Genomic DNA, 22,518 nt, shown 5'->3' with positions numbered 1-22,518 from the left:
TATTTGTTTGCGTATTATTTACCTTACTGTGGAAGTATGTGTAATAGTGGGATAATGTCATGGGAACATCAGGAAAACTGAACACTGAACGTTTCCATACCTTAATTGTAATGTTCAGTAATCGTTCCTAGAACTAAAAAAAAACAGGGATTAGGTCTCTCCGGCTTCTCCAAAACACCTGCTGCGTTTCTCGTTGTGAGCTTCAGAGCATCTATCACGCTGCCGCTGTAGGCTTCCCTGTGGGTTACAGACCTGTTGAGGAAACAGCTCCATCTTACCTTTGTGACCTCATCAGCTTTTACGCTCCATCTGGTTCACCGTGGTTAGGGTTAGGTTTAGGGTTAGGTTGAAACCCTCCCCATTACTGGCAGGAAAGCTAAATCCCACATCTCCAACAAAGATATCAGCTGTGTGAGCTACACCACAGCCTTCCTGCGTCCTCCATGTCTGTCTTACGCAGGCAGTTCTCTTCAATTCTCCATTTTTTTGGGAATGTTTCTGCATCTCCTGCTGTAGTATCTATCAACAGAGGCTCCCTACTTTCTGTCTTCATATTACTTCCTATTTCAAGATGATAATGATTTTTTTAATCCGTTAATTCTAACCAAACTTCAGCTAAGGTTCTCAAAGAGATTATGAATAAACGTTCAGTGTTTCTGTGCCACATCGTATAGCACAGTCTGTAATGATACGGTGGAATGTGTTATTTTACAGCTGTATATATGAAGCAACACGACAGAAAGCATCACTTTCCTGACTTCCCTTTATTTTGTGCTGACTATGCAGGTTGTGAGATGAATGGTACCAAATTCCTGTAATATACAAGCGCAGAATAGTGGCTCTGTAGACAGCTATATAAAGCCAAGGTATATACATACTGTATATTGCTGACGCGTTTTAAGGTCAGTGCTGGTGTCGTGTTGCTGTTGAGTGTGCCCCGTATGGAAGCGGGCGGGCTCACTTCTGCCGGAGCTGTCATGGCGGTCTGCGGCGAGCTGGCCATGCACGACGGGCCCTCGGCGTTCCAGCAGCGGGCTAATTTTAGGGCCGTGGGAGGTCTGGCCAAGGAGCACAAGCCCGTCTGTTCAGGGCCTCAGCAGAAAGATGGCTGGCTGAGGGGATCTTCAGGTTTAAGTGACATCAATCTGAGACACGGGCACCGCTGTGCGCTACTCTTAGTCTGGCATGTGCGTGAGCCGAGCTTTGGGAAAACAAGCCCACTCAGAGTAGGATGATTATGTGCCATCCGACACCACCTGCCTTCGCCCGACGGGAGTCGGTAAACCAGCCAACGGGAAGTGGGCTAAACCGGCCCGGTGACGAATGGAGCGCCATTCTCCCTCCCGCCGCGCGTTTCAGAACCTCGTCTGTCTGAGGCAGGCGCACAGCTTGCGTTTCCTCACGACACGGGACCGCTAGAACGTCAATTAGAATTTCTGGCTGTCGTCCGCACGTGGGACTGGGTGCCATGGCGACGCACATCACAGCCCCACCAGCCAAGCTGCCACCTCGGACTGCCAGCGGGTGGGTCGAGGTTGCCACAGTAACCGCGCCAACGCTGGAGCGGTACTGGCTCGAGGCTCTGCCTGGCAGGGAGGCTGTTCGATGGGGAGCCCATTGACCTCAGGATGTCTCATTCCGGGGGAGGAGGTGAGGCAACGCGGACGTGGGGAGAGAGACTGAACAGCCCTGACGGCGTCCCATGGTCGTGAACAGAGAGCAGAACGGCGAGAAAACACATAATGGCTCATCGAGTCGTTTTAGACAGTGGTGCAGTTTTATTCAAATAGTATGATTTTTAAAGACATTTGGTTGAAGTTCAAAATGTGGTGTGTGTGTGTGTATATATATATATTTATATATATATATATATAAAACCATAGTGTATAATTACAAACAAGGTTGTTATAGTCAAATGAAATGTATAATACATTGTCCAATTATAAACAAATTATTTGAAAAGCTAAAATACAATAATTGATAATTTAGAAAAATACCAACAGATTTGGGATTGTGCTCTGTAAAAATGCTTTACAAATTCTATATATTTTATGTATAAATGACAGCAACATGTGCAATTATTTAAAAAAAAACAAAAAAACAAATAGCCCAAATACTTCTTAACAATTACAGCACTTTTGTGAGAAAACTGGTTCAAATTAATTAAAAAACAAGACAGCCATGTACAGAGCATTGTGAAGAGACTGCTTAAATAGTGAGACGCGCAATGACATCAGAGCTCATCGCAGTTAGAGTAGTGTGCTTTAAATGTGTGAAACATCGCGGTGGCTTCCGTGAGATCGTCCAGACGGTAGCTCTCCCTCTTCAGGTGGCATTGCTCTCTCATTACTGCATGGGCGTTGCCCTTGCGGCTAGTGGCTACACGCTACAGGCGCTACGAAAGTACCTCCTGGCAAAGACTTCCCACAAGACCTTGAAACATTTAACTGAAAAATAAACCATGCAAAAAATATAAATTAAATAGAAGCATAAGAACAGAGAAGCTTTCTTAAGCCCTTGTTTAAATATTTTATATCTATGTATACTACACTTTTTATATGATGTAAAATAATCTTTATTTAAATAAACTCTGTATACAATGTATAAACTATTCTTTTTGTGAGAATAGCTCACAGACAAGCCAAGCTGTACCAACAGCTAGACCAAATGCACTTTGAAATCCTGTCTAAAGATTACGGCAGTCCAACGGCTCACGCGCACACACATACACACACGGCACGATTAAGACAAACTCTTCTTCCCATCTGAGGACTATAGTTTATTTTTTTCTTTCTTTTTTTGCTGAGGTAAACTTTAGTGCAGTGAAACACTGTAAAGGCATGGGATCTGTGGAAGCTTTCACGCACCATGTGGCTCTCCCTGAACGTGTTCACCGCCACGTTCCTGGAATAACTGAAATAGCGAGTCTCCGCCCTCACAACATGCTTATGAGGACCAGTCCTGAGCTATAGGGCTTTCTGAAGTTCACCTACATGCTTACCTGCCTTTCAGATTCCTGATGAAACACTAGAAGCGATATTTAATCATTCTACAAAAATTCCATGCATGACAGTTACTGCCTGTGTTACAACGTACTCTGACAATTTATTTGCAATATTTAAATTCACTCAAATATTTAAGATATCAGATTCCTGCCTGGGTTACAGGCAGGCCAACAATCCGTACAAATGAGCCAACCAATCCTCACTGCAGAAGCTCAAAACTACTTTCTGTGACGACTGGCCAGGCAGCCTCTCAGAGCTTCTCACAGGAGGTAATCAAACATCAGTACAAAGCTACTTCACCTTCACATAATGACCAACCAAACAGCACTACAGAGCTGCCTTCCAAATGAGCCAATAAGATACCACCGAAGACGTGCTTTCTGCGAAAGCCAATCAAATGTGACCAGAAAGCTGCCTTCCACCAATGGTTTTTGTACAATAAATTAATTTGAAAACAAATATTATAGGGTATGATAAAGTCATTGACCAAATGTAAAAACCATTTTCAATATTGCACTTTCATTAATATTTAGAATATTTTATGTATTGTTTTGATTATTACAAAAGATGACTATTTAAACTGATCACAATCCAAGCAAAATAAATATATTACTTAACGGCCAACAGAAACAAGACATAAAGCTATTAAAACTACCATGCATATCATATCGGAGTATCCTGATTTCAGAGAGGACCTGGGGGAGGGACCGCCCTGTGGGGGCGGGGCTTAGCCTGATGATTGGCACATCTGAGTGCGTTCGATGTCTCCTTCTGGCAGCCGCTGGCATATCTGGCCACCGCCGCGTCACGCCGTGAAATAGCCCAGCAGCTGTCGGCCTCTGTCACACGGCGTCTCCTGGGCGTGCAGTACATCCAGACGAGGGGAGGAGCTGCGCGTGTGTGCGGCCGGGACGACCATCAGCTGCTCGGCTTCCCCAGCGCTCGGCCGCCCACACGCCACGGAGCGTCCGTCCTCTGCCTGCTTCAGTGTTTCTAAAAGGCGACTCCAACTGAAGGGTGATAGCGGTTGTACGGCTCGATTACTATCCTGACCAGTATTCAGCTGCAAGGACGTTTCATGCAGGCACACTGAAGAAACAAGCTCTGGACAACAGTACTGCACACTGAAGATAGGCTGCGTTTAGCAGACAGCAATGCGTGTACCCTATTTCCAACCCAGTTTCAGCAAACCACGCCCCCAGCTGTGTAACAACATTTTAGCTGTGACCTACCACTCATTTTCAGTAGCTAACATTTGCAAACTTCACTGGTAACAACTCTGTCCATTTTTTACATTTCTAAATTATATATAATTGACGCTTTCATTCATAATGTTTATTTCACAGTTATTCTTACTAGACAAGTAATAGACCATAATTATACCCAAACAACTCCGTAATTCATCATCTTCCAGGCTGCCAGTCTGTAACGCTAGACCTACCTGTACAGAAATCAGAGCTGATGTCTGTGCCAGGCGCAGGTTGACTAACCTTAGTTAAAGCAGGGGTGGGCACTCTTATTCGCAAAGGGCCGGTGTGTATGCAGGTTTTTGGGATAACCTGTAGGTCAGCTGTTCAAACCCAGGTGTGACGACTCTTCAGCCAATCAGTCCTCTAATTAGTAATCTAATTAGGGAGTTGCAGCAAAAACCCGCATACACACCGGCCCTTTGCGGATAAGATTGGCCACCGCTGTGTTAAAGTAACTATTTTGTCATTTCGGTTAATATGCTTATCATTTCAGACAGAAGTGTCACCATTCATTTATAGCATTTTGTTTGCTTCTGTTAATACAATGAATAAGGTTATAGATTGAAAAACAAGCATTGGTTAGTCAATTATTTCATTCAATATCGTTACTATTTTTCACCATAGCCAATTTTTGTCATTCAAGTTGTATTATCTGTGTACTGTCAGGCGAACCTCGGGTGGTTACTGTAAGCTGAGGTCAAACAAATTAAACTCTGTTGTTAATGTAGCTATGCTACACATTAAAACAGAACTAGATGGTTCATGAGCACTCCATCAGTTTTCACTGTTGAGGTTTTATTTTCTACAGCCAATTACAATGTGAGCCTCTGTCCCTCTGGGCCAATGGGATCACAGCATGGGCCATGGTTCGGTGGAAATTGTGTAAACGCGATAGCAACATCACATGCTAAAGAAACGGCACATTCAGTGCACAGCAGCACCATACGCTAAAAAAACGCTGCATTTAGCAGATAGCAGCACCATACGCTAAAGAAAAACTGCATTTAGCAGATAGCAGCACCATACGCTAAAGAAACACTGCATTTAGCAGATAGCAACACCATACGCTAAAGAAACACTGCATTTAGCAGATAGCAACACCATACGCTAAAGACACGCTGCATTTAGCAGATAGCAACACCATACGCTAAAGACACGCTGCATTTAGCAGATAGCAGCACCATACGCTAAAGAAACGCTGCATTTAGCAGATAGCAGCACCATACGCTAAAGAAACGCTGCATTTAGCAGATAGCAGCACCATACGCTAAAGACACGCTGCATTTAGCAGATAGCAGCACCATACGCTAAAGAAACGCTGCATTTAGCAGATAGCAGCACCATACGCTAAAGAAACGCTGCATTTAGCAGATAGCAGCACCATACGCTAAAGAAACACTGCATTTAGCAGATAGCAGCACCATACGCTAAAGAAACACTGCATTTAGCAGATAGCAGCACCATACGCTAAAGAAACACTGCATTTAGCAGATAGCAGCACCACACATTACGATATACTTTGTTTAGTGGATAGCAGCGTCACATGCAAAGAATCGCTGCATTAAGAGGATAGCAGCACCACATGCTAACAAAACTCTGCGTTTAGCAGATAGCGCTACATGCTAAAGAAAGGCTACGGGTACAGCGCCACATGCTAAAGAAATGCTGCGTATAGCAGTAACACATGCTAAAGATACACTGTGTTTAGCGAACAGCAGCACCACGAGCTAAAGATACGCTGCATACATGTCTCCATATGCGATGCGGCATGAGCACTTACCCGAGTCGCACACCCATCATGTCAGGAAGTGCACGAAAATAATTGCTAGGCCGATATTCAGAAGCATCACGAGGGCGACCAAAATAGAGTTTGGACCCTGCAGAAGTGGAACAGGAGGGAGAAGTTCAGGAGAAATATCTGCTCAGAAAAGTCCCATGAGAAGTGGCTAGGAAATGGATCAATGATTTCTTTGTGGAACAGTAGAACCTTGAAGCTAACTCTGGTAGCCCTTTATATCTCAATGTGGCTAATGCAATGGAAGCTAACAAAGCTAAAGTGACTGCTTGCAAATGCCATTGTGGCGCCAATGGATTGGATAATTAATGCATATTTACTGGTCAAATGCTGCCCTTTCTGGAGACCCTTCTGTGCAAAGGTCATCTCTCTACGCCTGTCCCACACACTTATCTCAGCCACCCCCCCGGTACTCACCGATTCCTCCTCTGTGTTCTCGCTGGGCACATCCATGCTAGCCTTCTTGGTTTCTGCGAGACTCTTTGGCTTCAAGGACTCCTGTTTCTTCAATTTCAGCTCCACTCTGGTTTCTGGGGGCGCTGGCTTCCCAGGCACAGGCTTGGGCGTGGGCGTGTGGAAGGACCTGACGGCTGGCGGAGGCATTCTTACCAAGCTGGTTGGGCTCGTTTGGACTGGCTCCTCTTCTTCCACGGGTTCCTCTGGCGGGATCTTCACCACGGTCTTCACTCGGTAGCTGTGGTACTGTCTGAGAATCTGCCCGTTACCTGGGCTGCTCACCTGTGCTGGTTCCGTCCTCCGGGGTGGGTTTGGGGGCGGGGCTTCCAGTCTCACCTCCTTAGGTGGCGCTTTGATAATGACGGCATCCGGATTCTGGCTGGCGCTGGAGGGCTTGTTCTCTCGGATCAGCTTGCTGAGCAGGCCCCCGCCTTGGTGCTGCTTCTTCTGGCTGCCTCGGGGGGAGGGTGGAGGAGTGTGGGTGGGCGAGTGGTTGGGGGTGGTTCCTTTGCGGTAGAAATGGGGGCTATCAGAAGCCGGTTTGGCTTTCGGCTTCTCCTTGGGAACCTCTGTGATTTCTTCAGTTTCACTGTACTTCTGTTTGACATAATCAGGGCCTGAAAAGATCATGCATATCAGGAGATCATTCATAACACCTACAACATTTCCAAGCCATGATTTTAAATAATCAGCCCATAATTCATACAAATGCAATTTTTGCACCACAGACTGAAATAATTAAGCTACCAGATCTCTGAAATGAGAGGGCACAGAATACCTTGAATATTCCTCTTTCAATGCCTGACATTGTTGTGTTTGACACAAAATGGGGACCCTGACAGAACACCTATATCAGTCACTGAATCGTATGGAGTCTTTCATGTCCAGAGACATTTAGGATGTTCCCAGAACTGCCAAATGGATACCTAGTTATATGACAGTAATTTTTATCCTAATAAATGTAGAAATTGAATTGCAGCAGTGAAGGTTCACCTCTAAGTCTGTAAGCCCCACCATTGCCCTTAAGGGCCCCCAAGCTTACCTGGCTGGTGGAAGTTCGGAGAGAGTTCCTTGGCCATCGCTCTGGCAATTAAGGAGTCCTGGATGGCGGCCTGGGCAGCCTGGTCAGCGGCATCGGCCTTGGCCCTGGCGTGTGCCGTCCTGGAGGGGGAAGGGAGCCGCGGAGGTGAGCCGCCTGCACCCAAGCACTAAGCGACAAAGGGAGTCCCCACACTGGTGCAGGATGACAGCACGCATGCATGCACATAAACACACAAGCACTGAGCGACAAAGGGAGTCCCCACACTAGTGCAGTATGACAGCACGCATGCATGCACATAAACACACAAGCACTGAGCGACAAAGGGAGTCCCCACACTAATGCAGTATGACAGCACGCATGCATGCATATAAACACACAAGCACTGAGCGACAAAGGGAGTCCCCACACTGGTGCAGTATGACAGCACGCATGCATGCACATAAACACACAAGCACTGAGCGACAAAGGGAGTCCCAACACTGGTGCAGGATGACAGCACGCATGCATGCACATAAACACACAAGCACTGAACGACAAAGGGAGTCCCCACACTAATGCAGTATGACAGCACACATGCATGCATATAAACACACAAGCACTGAGCGACAAAGGGAGTCCCCACACTGGTGCAGTATGACAGCACGCATGCATGCACATAAACACACAAGCACTGAGCGACAAAGGGAGTCCCCACACTGGTGCAGTATGACAGCACGCATGCATGCACATAAACACACAAGCACTGAGCGACAAAGGGAGTCCCCACACTGGTGCAGTATGACAGCACGCATGCATGCACATAAACACACAAGCACTGAGCGACAAAGGGAGTCCCCACACTGGTGCAGTATGACAGCACGCATGCATGCACATAAACACACAAGCACTGAGCGACAAAGGGAGTCCCAACACTGGTGCAGTATGACAGCACGCATGCATGCACATAAACACACAAGCACTGAGCGACAAAGGGAGTCCCAACACTGGTGCAGTATGACAGCACGCATGCATGCACATAAACACACAAGCACTGAGCGACAAAGGGAGTCCCAACACTGGTGCAGTATGACAGCACGCATGCATGCACATAAACACACAAGCACTGAACGACAAAGGGAGTCCCCACACTGGTGCAGTATGACAGCACGCATGCATGCACATAAACACACAAGCACTAAGCGACAAAGGGATTCCCCACACTGGTGCAGGATGACAGCACACATGCATGCACATAAACACACAAGCACTGAGCGACAAAGGCAGTCCCAACACTGGTGCAGTATGACAGCACGCATGCATGCACATAAACACACAAGCACTAAGCGACAAAGGGAGTCCCCACACTGGTGCGGTATGACAGCATGCATGCATGCACATAAACACACAAGCTCTGAGCAAATGCCACACACACATACCACAGAACACTATCACACATCACACACACAGCAACTGGTGGCCTAATGACAGACAATACTAGGAAGAACTTCCAATAAGTCCTGATTTACTATACTATACTATATTTACTATTTTATTATAATTCAAAGTAGTAATACCAATATCAGTGCATCCCAGTGGAACACCAGCCAATCCCAGTGCAATCTAGTGGAACACCAGCCAATCCTGGTCCATTCTAGTGGAACACCAGCCAATCCTGGTGCATTCTAGTGGATCCCACTGGATTATTAGCTTATTCCAATACAATATTTAATTTTGCATAGCTTTTGATGAAAAATAAATCATGCCCACTGTTACTTCCTCTTATAAGTACAACGTGAAAGGTTCACACCTATCCTGTCGTCTGCCCTTTTCTTAAAATGTTTTGCATTATTACAACAGTATTTATTAAAATGATCTTAATCAAAACTAAGCTAATTTCCAAGAGTGTATGTCTTTGATCGTATTTAAGCACCTGCTGAAATGCATTTTAATAAGGCAAATATGTACAGCACATGCACTGATATTTTGCTACTGAAACTCAAATACCGTTTTTCTTAAAAACACAAAAAACTAATGCTAATTTATTCCAGGTCCTTTGCTCTCGAAAGATGCAGAGGGTGGCATGACATTGGAGAAGGTGAGGTCCATTTAGACCTGCCAGTACCCTGGCCGGGTGGCTCTCGGTGGGACGTAGCTCGGAGTGGGAGCCCCTCCCCTCCCCTCCCTCCTCCCCCCCACCCCCCAGCCAGGCCCGCTCCTCACTGAAGAGGTGTCCAGTAAAGCACACCTCTAAAATTAGCCCGTTCTTGAATTTCATCCCTGCATATGATGTCCCCTCAAGCTCTGCATGTCTCAGAGCAGCCCCCCCCCACCCCCCACCCCCAGATGTCACTCAATGCAATAGGCTACTCCCACACACAGGCTGGCTAACTCAGTGCAGATATTTGGGTGGGAAAAAATGAGGCAGGAGTGAGACAGAGAACCATAAAAAAACTGTAATTACATAAATAATGAGTCAAGTTTTATTGTCCAGCGCTGTGGGTTCAAATCCCGCCCCTGCATGTTCTTCCTGTATTGTGTGGGTTTATTGCCCTGGTCCAAAGACATGCAGTTAGGCTCCATGTTTTCTGTAAATTTCCTGTAGTATGTATGTGGCCTGAAATCCTGTCCAGGGTGTCCCACTGATCCCTACTGTCCAGGGTGTCCCACTGATCCCTACTGTCCAGGGTGTCCCACTGATTCCTACAGTCCAGGGTATCCCACTGATTCCTACTGTCCAGGGCGTCCCACTGATTCCTACTGTCCAGGGCGTCCCACTGATTCCTACTGTCCAGGGCGTCCCACTGATTCCTACAGTCCAGGGCGTCCCACTGATTCCTACTGTCCAGGGTGTCCCACTGATTCCTACAGTCCAGGGCGTCCCACTGATCCCTACAGTCCAGGGCGTCCCACTGATCCCTACTGTCCAGGGCGTCCCACTGATCCCTACTGTCCAGGGCGTCCCACTGATCCCTACTGTCCAGGGCGTCCCACTGATTCCTACAGTCTAGGGCGTCCCACTGATTCCTACTGTCCAGGGCGTCCCACTGATTCCTACTGTCCAGGGCGTCCCACTGATTCCTACAGTCCAGGGCGTCCCACTCATTCCTACTGTCCAGGGCGTCCCACTCATTCCTACTGTCCAGGGCGTCCCACTGATCCCTACTGTCCAGGGCGTCCCACTGATTCCTACAGTCCAGGGCGTCCCACTGATTCCTACAGTCCAGGGCGTCCCACTGATTCCTACTGTCCAGGGCGTCCCACTGATTCCTACAGTCCAGGGCGTCCCACTGATCCCTACTGTCCAGGGTGTCCCACTGATTCCTACAGTCCAGGGCGTCCCACTGATTCCTACAGTCCAGGGCGTCCCACTGATCCCTACAGTCCAGGGCGTCCCACTGATCCCTACAGTCCAGGGTGTCCCACTGATCCCTACTGTCCAGGGCGTCCCACTGATTCCTACTGTCCAGGGCGTCCCACTGATTCCTACAGTCCAGGGCGTCCCACTGATTCCTACTGTCCAGGGCGTCCCACTGATTCCTACAGTCCAGGGCGTCCCACTGATTCCTACAGTCCAGGGCGTCCCACTGATCCCTACAGTCCAGGGCGTCCCACTGATCCCTACAGTCCAGGGCGTCCCACTGATTCCTACAGTCCAGGGCGTCCCACTGATCCCTACAGTCCAGGGCGTCCCACTGATTCCTACAGTCCAGGCTCCCTCTGCCCTTGTCCAAGATAATGGAAAGATGGGTTCGTGTTATTTATATAAATTGCAATTAACAATAAATTTTCTAAAATATTGGTGAACAGTTATGTCCATATATAAGGCAAAATAAAAAGCTAACTCCCCGTACCCTGCATCAGCAAAGCTGCATAACTATTACTGATTAATGTATCAGAATAACACATATATAGATGACCAAGAACAAGCAATTAGCATAAGAGGAGACCAAATAAGATGAGTGAGCGATCACCATGGCAACGCTCATCCACTGGGACTCTGGGATGGGGGGTGCGTCACATGACCCATGTCGCTGTGAGACACCTGGTAACTGCCACACACATTCCCTCCACAGGAAGACAAAAACTTTTCAGTGACCCGCTTAAGTGTCATTGAACTGCAGGTAAACCTATTATTTCTGTATTACAGTTTTACACAGATAATGGAGGATGCAAAGAGGTTTTAAAACAACTGCTCATATATTGTAGGACAATGTGTGTGTTCGATTCTGCAGACATAAATACAACCAAACACAAACACAAGTGCCATAGTGCACGACTGTGTAGGGCTGCCAGCCTCATCCATTAAGCTGTAAGTGGCAATAATACACCTGGAATGAACCGTCTGCCGCCAGGGACGATCACAGCTGGAATTACAGTTCTTAATTCTCACTGGGGTCTAATGTGCAAATGTGAGTAATAGGATTTGAAATGTAATGTACTTCGCTATCACAGCAATGCGATTGGATGGGTTTAAAAGTCTGTCTCCACTAGACACCCAGACTCAGACTGAATGCGGGATTGAGTAAATCCTCTCAACAGCCATGCACTTCCGCCGACCCCCCCGCCCCGCCCCGTTCAATGGTCCTGGAGTGACACTTCCCAAGCTTATGCTCTCTTAGCTAATCAATGTTGTTTCTCGAAATGGCCAAAGAAACGTATTTACAATGAGCGCTACATTTGTGAATCACCCAGCATGAGTGGATGAACCAGTGAACCTGCCTGAGGTAATGTGTGGGCCTTTATCAGCAGATATATGACATGGGAAGATGATGAGCTGGATCAGTGGCGATATCAGTGACTGCAGTGGTATCAGTGGGCAGCTTTTCCACTGCCACTAAGAACCGAGTTCTAACGGAGTCGAATCATGAGCTGGCAGTTTTCCATGGCGAAGTTTGCGAGCCGTACCCAAACTGTAACCGCGCTAACATGACCAGCTTACTAGCAAGGCCGAAAGCGTGACCAAACTGAGCTGGTTACATCACCGCCATCTGATTGGTCAAAATGCACGGAGATACCGATGTTCTGCCCATAGATTATCAGAAGGAAAGAAGACTATGTTCTATATATTATTCATTATTAGTAGTATCACGCATCACGATGTATCTTGAAAATTTCATAACTACTGCTTAAAAAAGTGCTATAGAACAGCTGAACGGAATGGATTCGGAATGCAAATTTATGCAAGTGAATGCTAATCCCGCTAGCATTTGATGCTAACATAACATGGCGATTCTCACAGATGTGCTAGAAAATGAGGAAATTAGCACATAGTAAATCATTATACATACCATTTGAACAGTAAATAAGCGTCACTTCAGTTTTTACGTCACGGTTGCTCTCCAAACCTGGCAACGCCGTTACCGAGCCGACCCTTCTGCAGTGGAAAACCGAAGAGAACCGGAACCGCGCTGCAACTAGCCTCTCTTGGCAGTACAGTTCGGGTACGGCTCCTGTATGCCAGTGGAGAAGCATCGTATGTGGCAGTGGCCCAGATAGTAACCAGCCGTTTTATGGATGAAACACTAGAGGTCAAATCAATAAATGAGACAGTTTCAGTAACTGAAGCTGTATCAGTGGCTACATTCATCAGTGGGTATCAGTGGGTCAGAATGTCTCAGTGTCTCAGTGTTATACCAGTGGCTGAGGGGAGGGGGGGGGGGGTTCCGTACTCCAGGCTAATGGGAAGCATCGATTGTTCCTTGTGCTGCTTTACTCCTTAATCACAGATAGACCTAGAAGATTCACTCAACATCCTGCCCGAGAAAGTCAGAGCCTGGCTTATGATAATAATAGTCTCTTTGCTCAGGAAAGAGGCAACAGTGCAGGAGAGCAGTGTGAGGCAGGACAGAGGCAAACGAAGAAGTGACAGTGCAGGAGGGCAGCGTGAGGCAGGACAGAGGCAAACGAAGAAGTGACAGTGCAGGAGGGCAGCGTGAGGCAGGACAGAAGCAAACGAAGAGGTGACAGTGCAGGAGGGCAGCGTGAGGCAGGACAGAGGCAAACGAAGAGGTAACAGTGCGGGAGGGCAGCGTGAGGCAGGACAGAGGCAAACGAAGAGGTAACAGTGCGGGAGGGCAGCGTGAGGCAGGACAGAGGCAAACGAAGAGGTGACAGTGCAGGAGAGCAGCATGAGGCAGGACAGAGGCAAACGAAGCACATATTGTCACCCGCTGTCACTTTCTGCCACTGGATGCCATCATCACAAGCATTCACAGTCTTTGCGTCTTTATTTAATGATTGTATAGTCAACTGTTTTAGGTACACACTGAGTCAAAAGTAATGTAGACCCACGCCACCCAACCCCCCCTCAACCCCCGGACGCCTTCACTTCCCTAATCTGTGTGTCATAAAGGGGATTTAGATGTGTGTCATGCAAAAGTCTGTCATTGTCATTGTCAGCCCAAATCCCCATCTCTGTCTCTAAGCCCTCCCTTCGTAATCAAATAGATGCACAGTAGTAAGTGTTTAAAATTCATAAAGCTCCAGATCCTTTCTCAGAAAATGCATGGTAAGTACTAGAAATCCTTTAATGGTGGAGTGTGGTCCTTCCACAGAATTCTGTTGTGCAGTAAGTTATGAATATGTAAAAAATTGCTATTATTGTATTAAATGTTACACCATGGCTCTTAGTGTGCTGGGGCTAGTCTGAAACTGGGAATATTCCCACTCACGGACTTTAAATGCATCCAGATTCCACTTTCTTTTGAGCATGACCTACATGGGCATAACTTTGATTGAGTACTGTTGTACAGTACTGTATTAACTACTGTAGAGTTAAAACAAGTCAGAGGTAAGGAGCATGTGCTGATTACGGTGCGTTGCTGCACCCACCACCTGACAAACCACCTCAGGCATGAGAACCTGAGTCTAGCCATATTGGGGATAGATACCTCAGCAGCGCACCAGTCCAAATGGACCAGTGTGAGGTTTTTTTCTGGTTGCTGGAGTGCCATGAAAAGTGCATAGAAAAGCCACATTTGCATTTGGCGTAGATAGTAACAGCATATCTCCCAGTTACAGAATAAGAAATGATGTTGTGAAAGCAGGGTAGGTATAATACATCTCCCACCTCAGAGCATGCTGGGAAACCAAAGTAAACAATACATCTCCCACCTCAGAGCATGCTGGGAAACCAAAGTAAACAATACATCTCCCACCTCAGAGCATGCTGGGAAACCAAAGTAAACAATACATCTCCCACCTCAGAGCATGCTGGGAAACCAAAGCAGATACAAGAGAGCTCCCTGCACAGAGCATGCTGGGAAACCAAAGTAAACAATACATCTCCCACCTCAGAGCATGCTGGGAAACCAAAGTAAACAATACATCTCCCACCTCAGAGCATGCTGGGAAACCAAAGCAGATACAAGAGAGCTCCCTGCACAGAGCATGCTGGGAAACCAAAGTAAACAATACATCTCCCACCTCAGAGCATGCTGGGAAACCAAAGCAGATACAAGAGAGCTCCCTGCACAGAGCATGCTGGGAAACCAAAGTAAACAATACATCTCCCACCTCAGAGCATGCTGGGAAATCAAAGTAGACACAAGATGCCTTCTCATGCAAAGCATGCTGGGAATCCAAGGTCTGCACAGTTCCACATCCAAGGCCCCACCAACCTCTGTTGCATTTGGCATTTAGCTGGTCCAGCCTGTCTCCACTCACCTGGAAGTTGCTATTTCCACTTTAGTTCTGGCTACGGCCGCTGCGCGCTTGGCTCCCTCCACGGCCCGGTCCACCTTCTCCTTCGTCTTGGGGTTCTTCAGCGGGATGAGCTGCTTCCTGATGCCGCGCACCAGCACGTTGTTTTTGTACTTCCCCTCCTCTTTGGTGCCGTCGGGAAACAGCGTGGTGCCGTAACCGTGGCGACGGTTGTTCAACCACTCGCCCTCGTACTTCATGCCGTTGGAGCGCTCGCTGACGCCGAAGCCGTTGCGCTTGTCGTTTTTCCATTCGCCCATGTAGGCCTCGGTGGTGGTGGCGTCCACGTTGTCCGCGGCGGCCGGCTCATCCTCCGCGCCCTCACCGTAGCTCAGGCTCGAGTTGCCGTCACTGGAACTGATGCGACTCATGGTGCCGTCGCTGCGGGCGGAGCTGCGCTTGCTGGAGAGCGAGGAGCGCGACTCAGACTTGCGCAGTTGCTTTAGGCTCCCGAACAGCGCCCCCCGGTGGAAGAGCCCCTTCTTCTTGACCCCGACTTCACTGTCGCTGTGCACGTTGAGCACGAAACCGCCCCGGCCACTGGCTGGGGTGTCAACGGCCGGTTCCTGGAGGACGTTGCCGTTGCTCTGCTCACTGCGCAGTGACGCCAGTGAGGTGCGGAGGGGCGAGCAGATGACTGTCGCCATGCCGTAAGGGACACTCTGCCGCACGCCATAGCCGTGACGCATGCCGCCCATCCACTGACCTTGGTATGTACCTGTCAGAAGGGCGGAGGCCAGAGTTACCATGTGAACAGGGTAGGGCTAAGGAACAGGCATGCAGATGGAGGACAGGTGAGGGTTAGGAGAACTACAGGTGGGGTACAGGTTCAGGAAGACTACAGCTGGGGGGAAGGTGGGAAACAGGTTTAATCTGTCAGAAAAAGGGTACCAGCTTGTACCTTTGCTGTCACTGGGGCTGTACCCTCAAGGGTCTGCCAGCTGTACCCTTAGCTGTAGGTAATTGTACCTTTTAAGATACAGAAATGAACTCTGAGGAACATTTTTGTACCATTGATGTTCGTACCTTAGGAATGTTCCATTTCTGTACCTTAAAAGGTACAATTACCTAGAGTTAAGGGTACAGCTGACAGACCCTTGAGCGTACAGCCCCAGTGACAAGGAAAGGTACAAATTTGTACCCTTTTTTCTGACAGCTAGGGCAGTGGTTCTCAACCTTTTTTGCACCACGACCCAATTTTTACCATGCCAGCTCAGTCGCGACCCTATATCAAGTATAGGTTTAAATTAATGCTATGATCAAGCGCACAGTACACTCTGCAGCTTACGTCAGTCAATGCCTATCAGACAAATCTGATTAGATGTGGCAGTGAATTGTAAATTAAGCATCTGTCGTTTGGCTTCTTCGATTGGTTCAGTGTTCACTAGTTTTGCCCTAAGCATTTGCAGACCCAAGAACCCGTTTATATAGGTTAATACTAGGATTGGGGATGGGAAATCTGATCGTGGATCAGCACAGGAGCTTGCTAGTTTTAAAATGCTTACATATAAAACTCTGCCCCGCGACCCTTTCAGAACTTGCCGTGACCCAAATTTCAGTCGTGGCCCATGGGCTGAGAATCGCTACACTAGGCTACAAGTGGGATACAGGTTTATGAGAATCACTGCACTGGGGTACAAGTGGGATGCAGGTTTATGAGAATCACTGCACTAGAGTACAAGTGGGATACAGGTTTATGAGAATTGCTGCACTAGGTTACAAGTGGGATACAGGTTTATGAGAATCGCTGCACTAGGTTACAAGTGGGATACAGGTTTATGAGAATCACTGCACTGGGGTACAAGTGGGATACAGGTTTATGAGAATCACTGCACTGGGGTACAAGTGGGATACAGGTTTATGAGAATCGCTGCGCTGGGGTACAAGTGGGATACAGGTTTATGAGAATCGCTGCACTGGGGTACAAGTGGGATACAGGTTTATGAGAATCGCTGCGCTGGGGTACAAGTGGGATACAGGTTTATGAGAATCACTGCACTGGGGTACAAGTGGGATACAGGTTTATGAGAATCGCTGCACTGGGGTACAAGTGGGATACAGGTTTATGAGAATCACTACACTGGGGTACAAGTGGGATACAGGTTTATGAGAATCACTACACTGGGGTACAAATGGATACAGGTTTATGAGAATCGCTGCACTAGGTTACAAGTGGGATACAGGTTTATGAGAATCGCTGCGCTGGGGTACAAGTGGGATACAGGTTTATGAGAATCACTGCACTGGGGTACAAGTGGGATACAGGTTTATGAGAATCACTACACTGGGGTACAAGTGGGATACAGGTTTATGAGAATCACTACACTGGGGTACAAGTGGGATACAGGTTTATGAGAATCGCTGCGCTGGGGTACAAGTGGGATACAGGTTTATGAGAATCACTGCACTGGGGTACAAGTGGGATACAGGTTTATGAGAATCGCTGCGCTGGGGTACAAGTGGGATACAGGTTTATGAGAATCACTGCACTGGGGTACAAGTGAAATACAGGTTTAAGAGAATCGCTGCACTGGGGTACAAGTGGGATACAGGTTTATGAGAATCACTACACTGGGGTACAAGTGGGATACAGGTTTATGAGAATCACTACACTGGGGTACAAATGGATACAGGTTTATGAGAATCGCTGCACTAGGTTACAAGTGGGATACAGGTTTATGAGAATCGCTGCGCTGGGGTACAAGTGGGATACAGGTTTATGAGAATCACTGCACTGGGGTACAAGTGGGATACAGGTTTATGAGAATCACTACACTGGGGTACAAGTGGGATACAGGTTTATGAGAATCACTACACTGGGGTACAAGTGGGATACAGGTTTATGAGAATCGCTGCGCTGGGGTACAAGTGGGATACAGGTTTATGAGAATCACTGCACTGGGGTACAAGTGGGATACAGGTTTATGAGAATCGCTGCGCTGGGGTACAAGTGGGATACAGGTTTATGAGAATCACTGCACTGGGGTACAAGTGAAATACAGGTTTAAGAGAATCGCTGCGCTGGGGTACAAGTGGGATACAGGTTTATGAGAATCGCTGCGCTGGGGTACAAGTGGGATACAGGTTTATGAGAATCGCTGCACTGGGGTACAAGTGGGATACAGGTTTATGAGAATCGCTGCGCTGGGGTACAAGTGGGATACAGGTTTATGAGAATCGCTGCACTGGGGTACAAGTGGGATACAGGTTTATGAGAATCGCTGCACTGGGGTACAAGTGGGATACAGGTTTATGAGAATCGCTGCACTGGGGTACAAGTGGGATACAGGTTTATGAGAATCGCTGCACTGGGGTACAAGTGGGATACAGGTTTAAGAGAATCACTGCACTGGGGTACAAGTGGGATACAGGTTTATGAGAATCGCTGCACTGGGGTACAAGTGGGATACAGGTTTATGAGAATCACTACACTGGGGTACAAGTGGGATACAGGTTTATGAGGACTACAGCTATTGTGCAGATGAGGGTTAGAAGGAGGACAGTTGGCTTGCAGGTGGGGTACAGATGGGGTTTTGGAGAACTGCAGCTTAGATACTGGTGGGGTAACTGTGGGGTTTCAAAGGACTGCAGTTTATGTTCAGGTTAGGTACAGATACATATCAGAAATATACCAAGAAGTATAGAACTAGGGGGAAAGTCCCACTTTCTATTTCACCCATACAACTTAATCTGCTGCACGTTCAGCATGACTTTGACTTAATCTGCACACTTACTTGGCTAAAATAAAGAATTAAAATTTATATGAGGCAGAATTCCGCCTTATATAATGAGAGCTGTAATAACAAATATATATTTTCTGATGACAAGTATATTACTACTGACTTGAAGCCAATGAAAGAATATCTGGCCAGACTAAATCAGAAGGCAGATTCTGAACATGGTGATGTTCATCTCACATGGACGGGATCAGGGCATCTCAGGAGCATGGGGAACTCTCACGGTGTCATCAAAAACGTAAAACCCATCACATCCACTCATGACGCTAATTGTAAATCTCCTTTTCATTTAAAAAAAACAAAAACAAACAAATAGTTACTGAAAGCATTTAACTGCTGATTTTGTGATTTGTAAAATAAGAAGTCAGAAGCTTTCACAGTATCTAAGCTCAACTGGATCTTGAGAAGTACAGTTCAGATCAATCTTCTAAAAGACGCTCCCGGCCAGCTGGTCTGCCTTACACACAGCAGGGGGCGAAGTGATTAATGAGCTATGAGGGTGAAGGTTCAGGGGTTCGGGGCCAACCACTGCTGGACCTTCTTTTAAGTGACTCCAGCGTTTTCAAGTTATCATTATTATTATTATTATTAAAACCATTGCTAAGCCTACGTGCACGACTCGTGATGTTAAATTCACATTAAGGTCTTCCGCTAAAATCAGTGCAGCATCTTTTACATTAAAACGAAAAAACGTAACGTATAGTGTCCCCGCTAAACACGCCCCATCAGTTATATCTGGTGGTATCTATTTGAGAAGGTATATAGACACTATTACAGCAGATACTTAGATGACAACTATATTAATGGAGATAAATAACTTACCGTTCAGTTTGCCTAGAAAATTCCATTAGGTATTTGTTAACTGACAATGGCTGTAGTTTACCCATAAAATATAAATTAATAACAAATTCTGGACACCTACACAGCTACGTGCGGGACAAAGGGCCGTGGTCTACTGCTGTACCTAAAACAGCCCCTATAATTTACTTGGACATGAAATCACTGATCGTATTTCTTGTATTTATTTTATTTACACGCCGGCGTGAAATGGCTCCATATCACATGAGTATAAATATATTTGTCGAAGATTAAGTACACCTGTTCATCTCAAAGACAGTGGATTCCCTAGAGTAGCCTAATAGAGAGGTTCGTAGCATTTGCTTCGATTTGTAAAACAATTTCAGTGATTCCCGTTTGGAAGAAAACACCCACGCAGTTATATCACAGCTGCTGCTGCAAGATAACCAAATGGATTTAATTTACATCCTAAAATAACAACGCCATTACATTACATCCCCGATCCTTTAAACTGCACGGTAACTTTAAACTATTTCCATAAGGACACGTGTAATTCCGGGAATGTGGTTTTGGAGTTCTCCGATCCCTAATCTGTAGTCATAGGAAGATGGATATTTCTCATTCTTTCATTTTGATCTGCGCTTTTTTAAGTTGGCGAGTTGTAAGTGCTGGAGATGCGGCTATTTTTAGGTTTGACCTCTACGCGAGCGCTTCGGACTGACCTGGCCGACCCTGTCAATAATGTACAGTCAGACCGCCAGGACTCCTTCATTAAAATGGCAGCAGTGAGTTTTATATCACGGAACAACAAATCAATCCTGTGCACTACATTTCGGCTTGACATAAATGGGAGAAGACACGATCTCACTGTTTAAAGCACCTAACTGGCAGACTGGCAATTATACCAACTAGTAAAAGTTATCCAAACATTGCGAATGACAACATTTACTTGGGAGAGACAACCCTAAAATACATGGTCTCCATATCGTTGATAAAGCAGTAATATTTCCAGGCTGCGTGGTGTCATTTTAACACACTATCTGGCACCAATGCGTGCCACCTGACTTACTAAACAAACAAGTATTACAAATATTTGCCAAGCTGTGCATTTGCAGCACATTCGCGTTGTGTACGTCTATTTCCATAAATATGATCGCCAACAGCATTCGGTGTCTTTTTACCCTGTTATGGAAGTGTCGCACTACAGTGGATATGGTGTTAATACGAGCAATAATAACAAGCTTCACGGTGAACATAGAATTTCAGACGCCACGCGCTCTTACCCCCATCTCCGTAAGTTTCGATGCCATAACCGTCCTGCAGACCATTGCTCCATGTGCCGTCGTATCTCGCAGGCGTGTTTATGCTCTGCCGGACTCCGTACCGACCCTTAAACCCATGACTCCATTCTCCACGGTACATCCACTTCCCTTTAGATTCCACCCCCAGCCCATGCCGCTTGCCCTGCGCCCAGTGGCCCTGGTACGTGTTCCCGCTGGGCCATGTGTACACTCCAATTATTTCAAAGCCGTTGGACCAGGAACCGGCGTATTCCCCCTGGCCTTTGGGGCCAGTGCAGATGCCGTGCCCGTGGGCTTTTCCATCCTCCCAGCCGCCGCAGTATGTGCCGCCATCGTCGAAGTCGAACCGTCCGCCCGTCATTCAGAAGAGGCTAGAATGGACGCGCGTCGCAGGAGAGCCTGGATGCTGTATTTTCCCACGGGACCCAATAGCGACGAACAGCCAGAATAAGGGGAAAAATATGATCCTGAGAACCAGGACGATCAGTGTACGACCTGGACGGCTTCGGAGCAGTGATTCTGAGAGTGTGCATGAGTATGTAGTTCTGATTGCCGCACGGGAGCCGTCACAGCCGCACGCCGGTTCTGCAGCTGGCTTTCACAGGGCTTATCACCCCCCTCGCACTCGCCCGGGGAGGGAGAGAGAAATGCATCCCTCAGCCCCAAAGAAGATACTGCCTGTTATTGACGTCAAAGCCGCGGCACCTCCCAGCATCCCTATTAGGCTAAGTAGGGGGTACAGGAAGGACCGCTGTCAAATAATTATTTTAACCCGCAAATTGTATTCCTATCAGATGTTGTCGGCGAGACAGTGTGGTTTCAGGCTCATGACGTGCATTTCATTTTCCCCTGTGTTAATAATGAGCCACAGAGATTTCTAAGTAGCGTGGATTTTAATAGTCAGCACTGCCGTGTAAGCACAATTCTCGTTTTATTGCTTTCAGCAAAAGAAGCAGCACAAGCACAGCAGAATTGTAAATACAAGTTGCTTGCTACTATGCTTGGAAGACACATGGTTTACTGGGTCTCATCATACGCATTTCCAGCGACTGTCTGTTACATCTCTTTTCAACGATGTAGCAGTTCAGTAGTGTTCAGCGCCGTGGTCTCATATCGACTGGGGTTGTGGGTTCGAATCCCACATCCGCTCTGTGTTTACATGTTCTACCCGTGTCACATAATGATATCCCGTCCCTGGTGCACCCAACCTGTTGCATTATGCTCCTTGGGCATAGGCTCCAGGTCCCCTGACCAGGATGAACAGTCGGAAGATGGATGGGATATTAATTTGGAAGGCTTTAAATTGCACGAAGCAATGTATTAACGAAGAACTGGCCGTAAATGTTACTTGTACTGAATAAAGCTATAAGCATTTTTAGCCAGTAACAGGTAAATATTCAGTAAATATGAACGTGCAATTGTGGAGTGATTCCTATATGACATAAACGGTATGT

At 47.0% G+C, this 22,518-nt stretch overlaps 1 protein-coding gene across 2 annotated transcripts; it reads right to left on the bottom strand.

Annotated features, from left to right (window-relative positions):
• Positions 1 to 1,755: 1,755 nt before the first annotated feature.
• Positions 1,756 to 21,752, bottom strand: LOC111861151 (junctophilin-1-like). 2 transcript variants are annotated; one of them, XR_002842173.2, is made up of 7 exons: positions 21,047 to 21,752; positions 15,193 to 15,946; positions 7,549 to 7,667; positions 6,468 to 7,123; positions 6,036 to 6,132; positions 3,701 to 4,015; positions 1,756 to 2,447 (listed from the first exon to the last, which is right to left on the bottom strand). XR_002842173.2 is itself a non-coding variant. In XM_023845508.2 (6 exons), the coding sequence occupies exons 1-5, from the start codon at positions 21,423 to 21,425 to the stop codon at positions 6,052 to 6,054; spliced, it is 1,989 nt and encodes a 662-aa protein (XP_023701276.1). In that variant the 5' UTR covers positions 21,426 to 21,752; the 3' UTR covers positions 1,756 to 4,015; positions 6,036 to 6,051. The 2 variants fall into 2 exon arrangements, 1 of the variants encoding a protein (XP_023701276.1); XM_023845508.2 differs by having other exon boundaries at positions 1,756 to 4,015.
• Between the last annotated feature and the right edge of the window lie 766 nt (positions 21,753 to 22,518).

The sequence above is a fragment of the Paramormyrops kingsleyae genome, chromosome 4, assembly GCF_048594095.1.
Source record: "Paramormyrops kingsleyae isolate MSU_618 chromosome 4, PKINGS_0.4, whole genome shotgun sequence".
Classification (NCBI taxonomy): domain Eukaryota; kingdom Metazoa; phylum Chordata; class Actinopteri; order Osteoglossiformes; family Mormyridae; genus Paramormyrops; species Paramormyrops kingsleyae.
Note: the sequence above shows the minus strand (reverse complement) of the source record. Positions and strands in the feature narration are given on the sequence as shown.

What these genes read in the sequence shown, in the direction of transcription:
- LOC111861151 (XM_023845508.2), bottom strand. Translation starts at nt 21,425, where the DNA reads ATGACGGGCGGACGGTTCGACTTCGACGATGGCGGCACATACTGCGGC. An exon ending in GTGGAAATAGCAACTTCCAG is followed by an intron (nt 7,668 to 15,192) that starts GTGAGTGGAGAC and finishes TTCCCCCTCCAG; the next exon opens with GACGGCACACGCCAGGGCCA. An exon ending in AGAACACAGAGGAGGAATCG is followed by an intron (nt 6,133 to 6,467) that starts GTGAGTACCGGG and finishes CCACTTCTGCAG; the next exon opens with GGTCCAAACTCTATTTTGGT.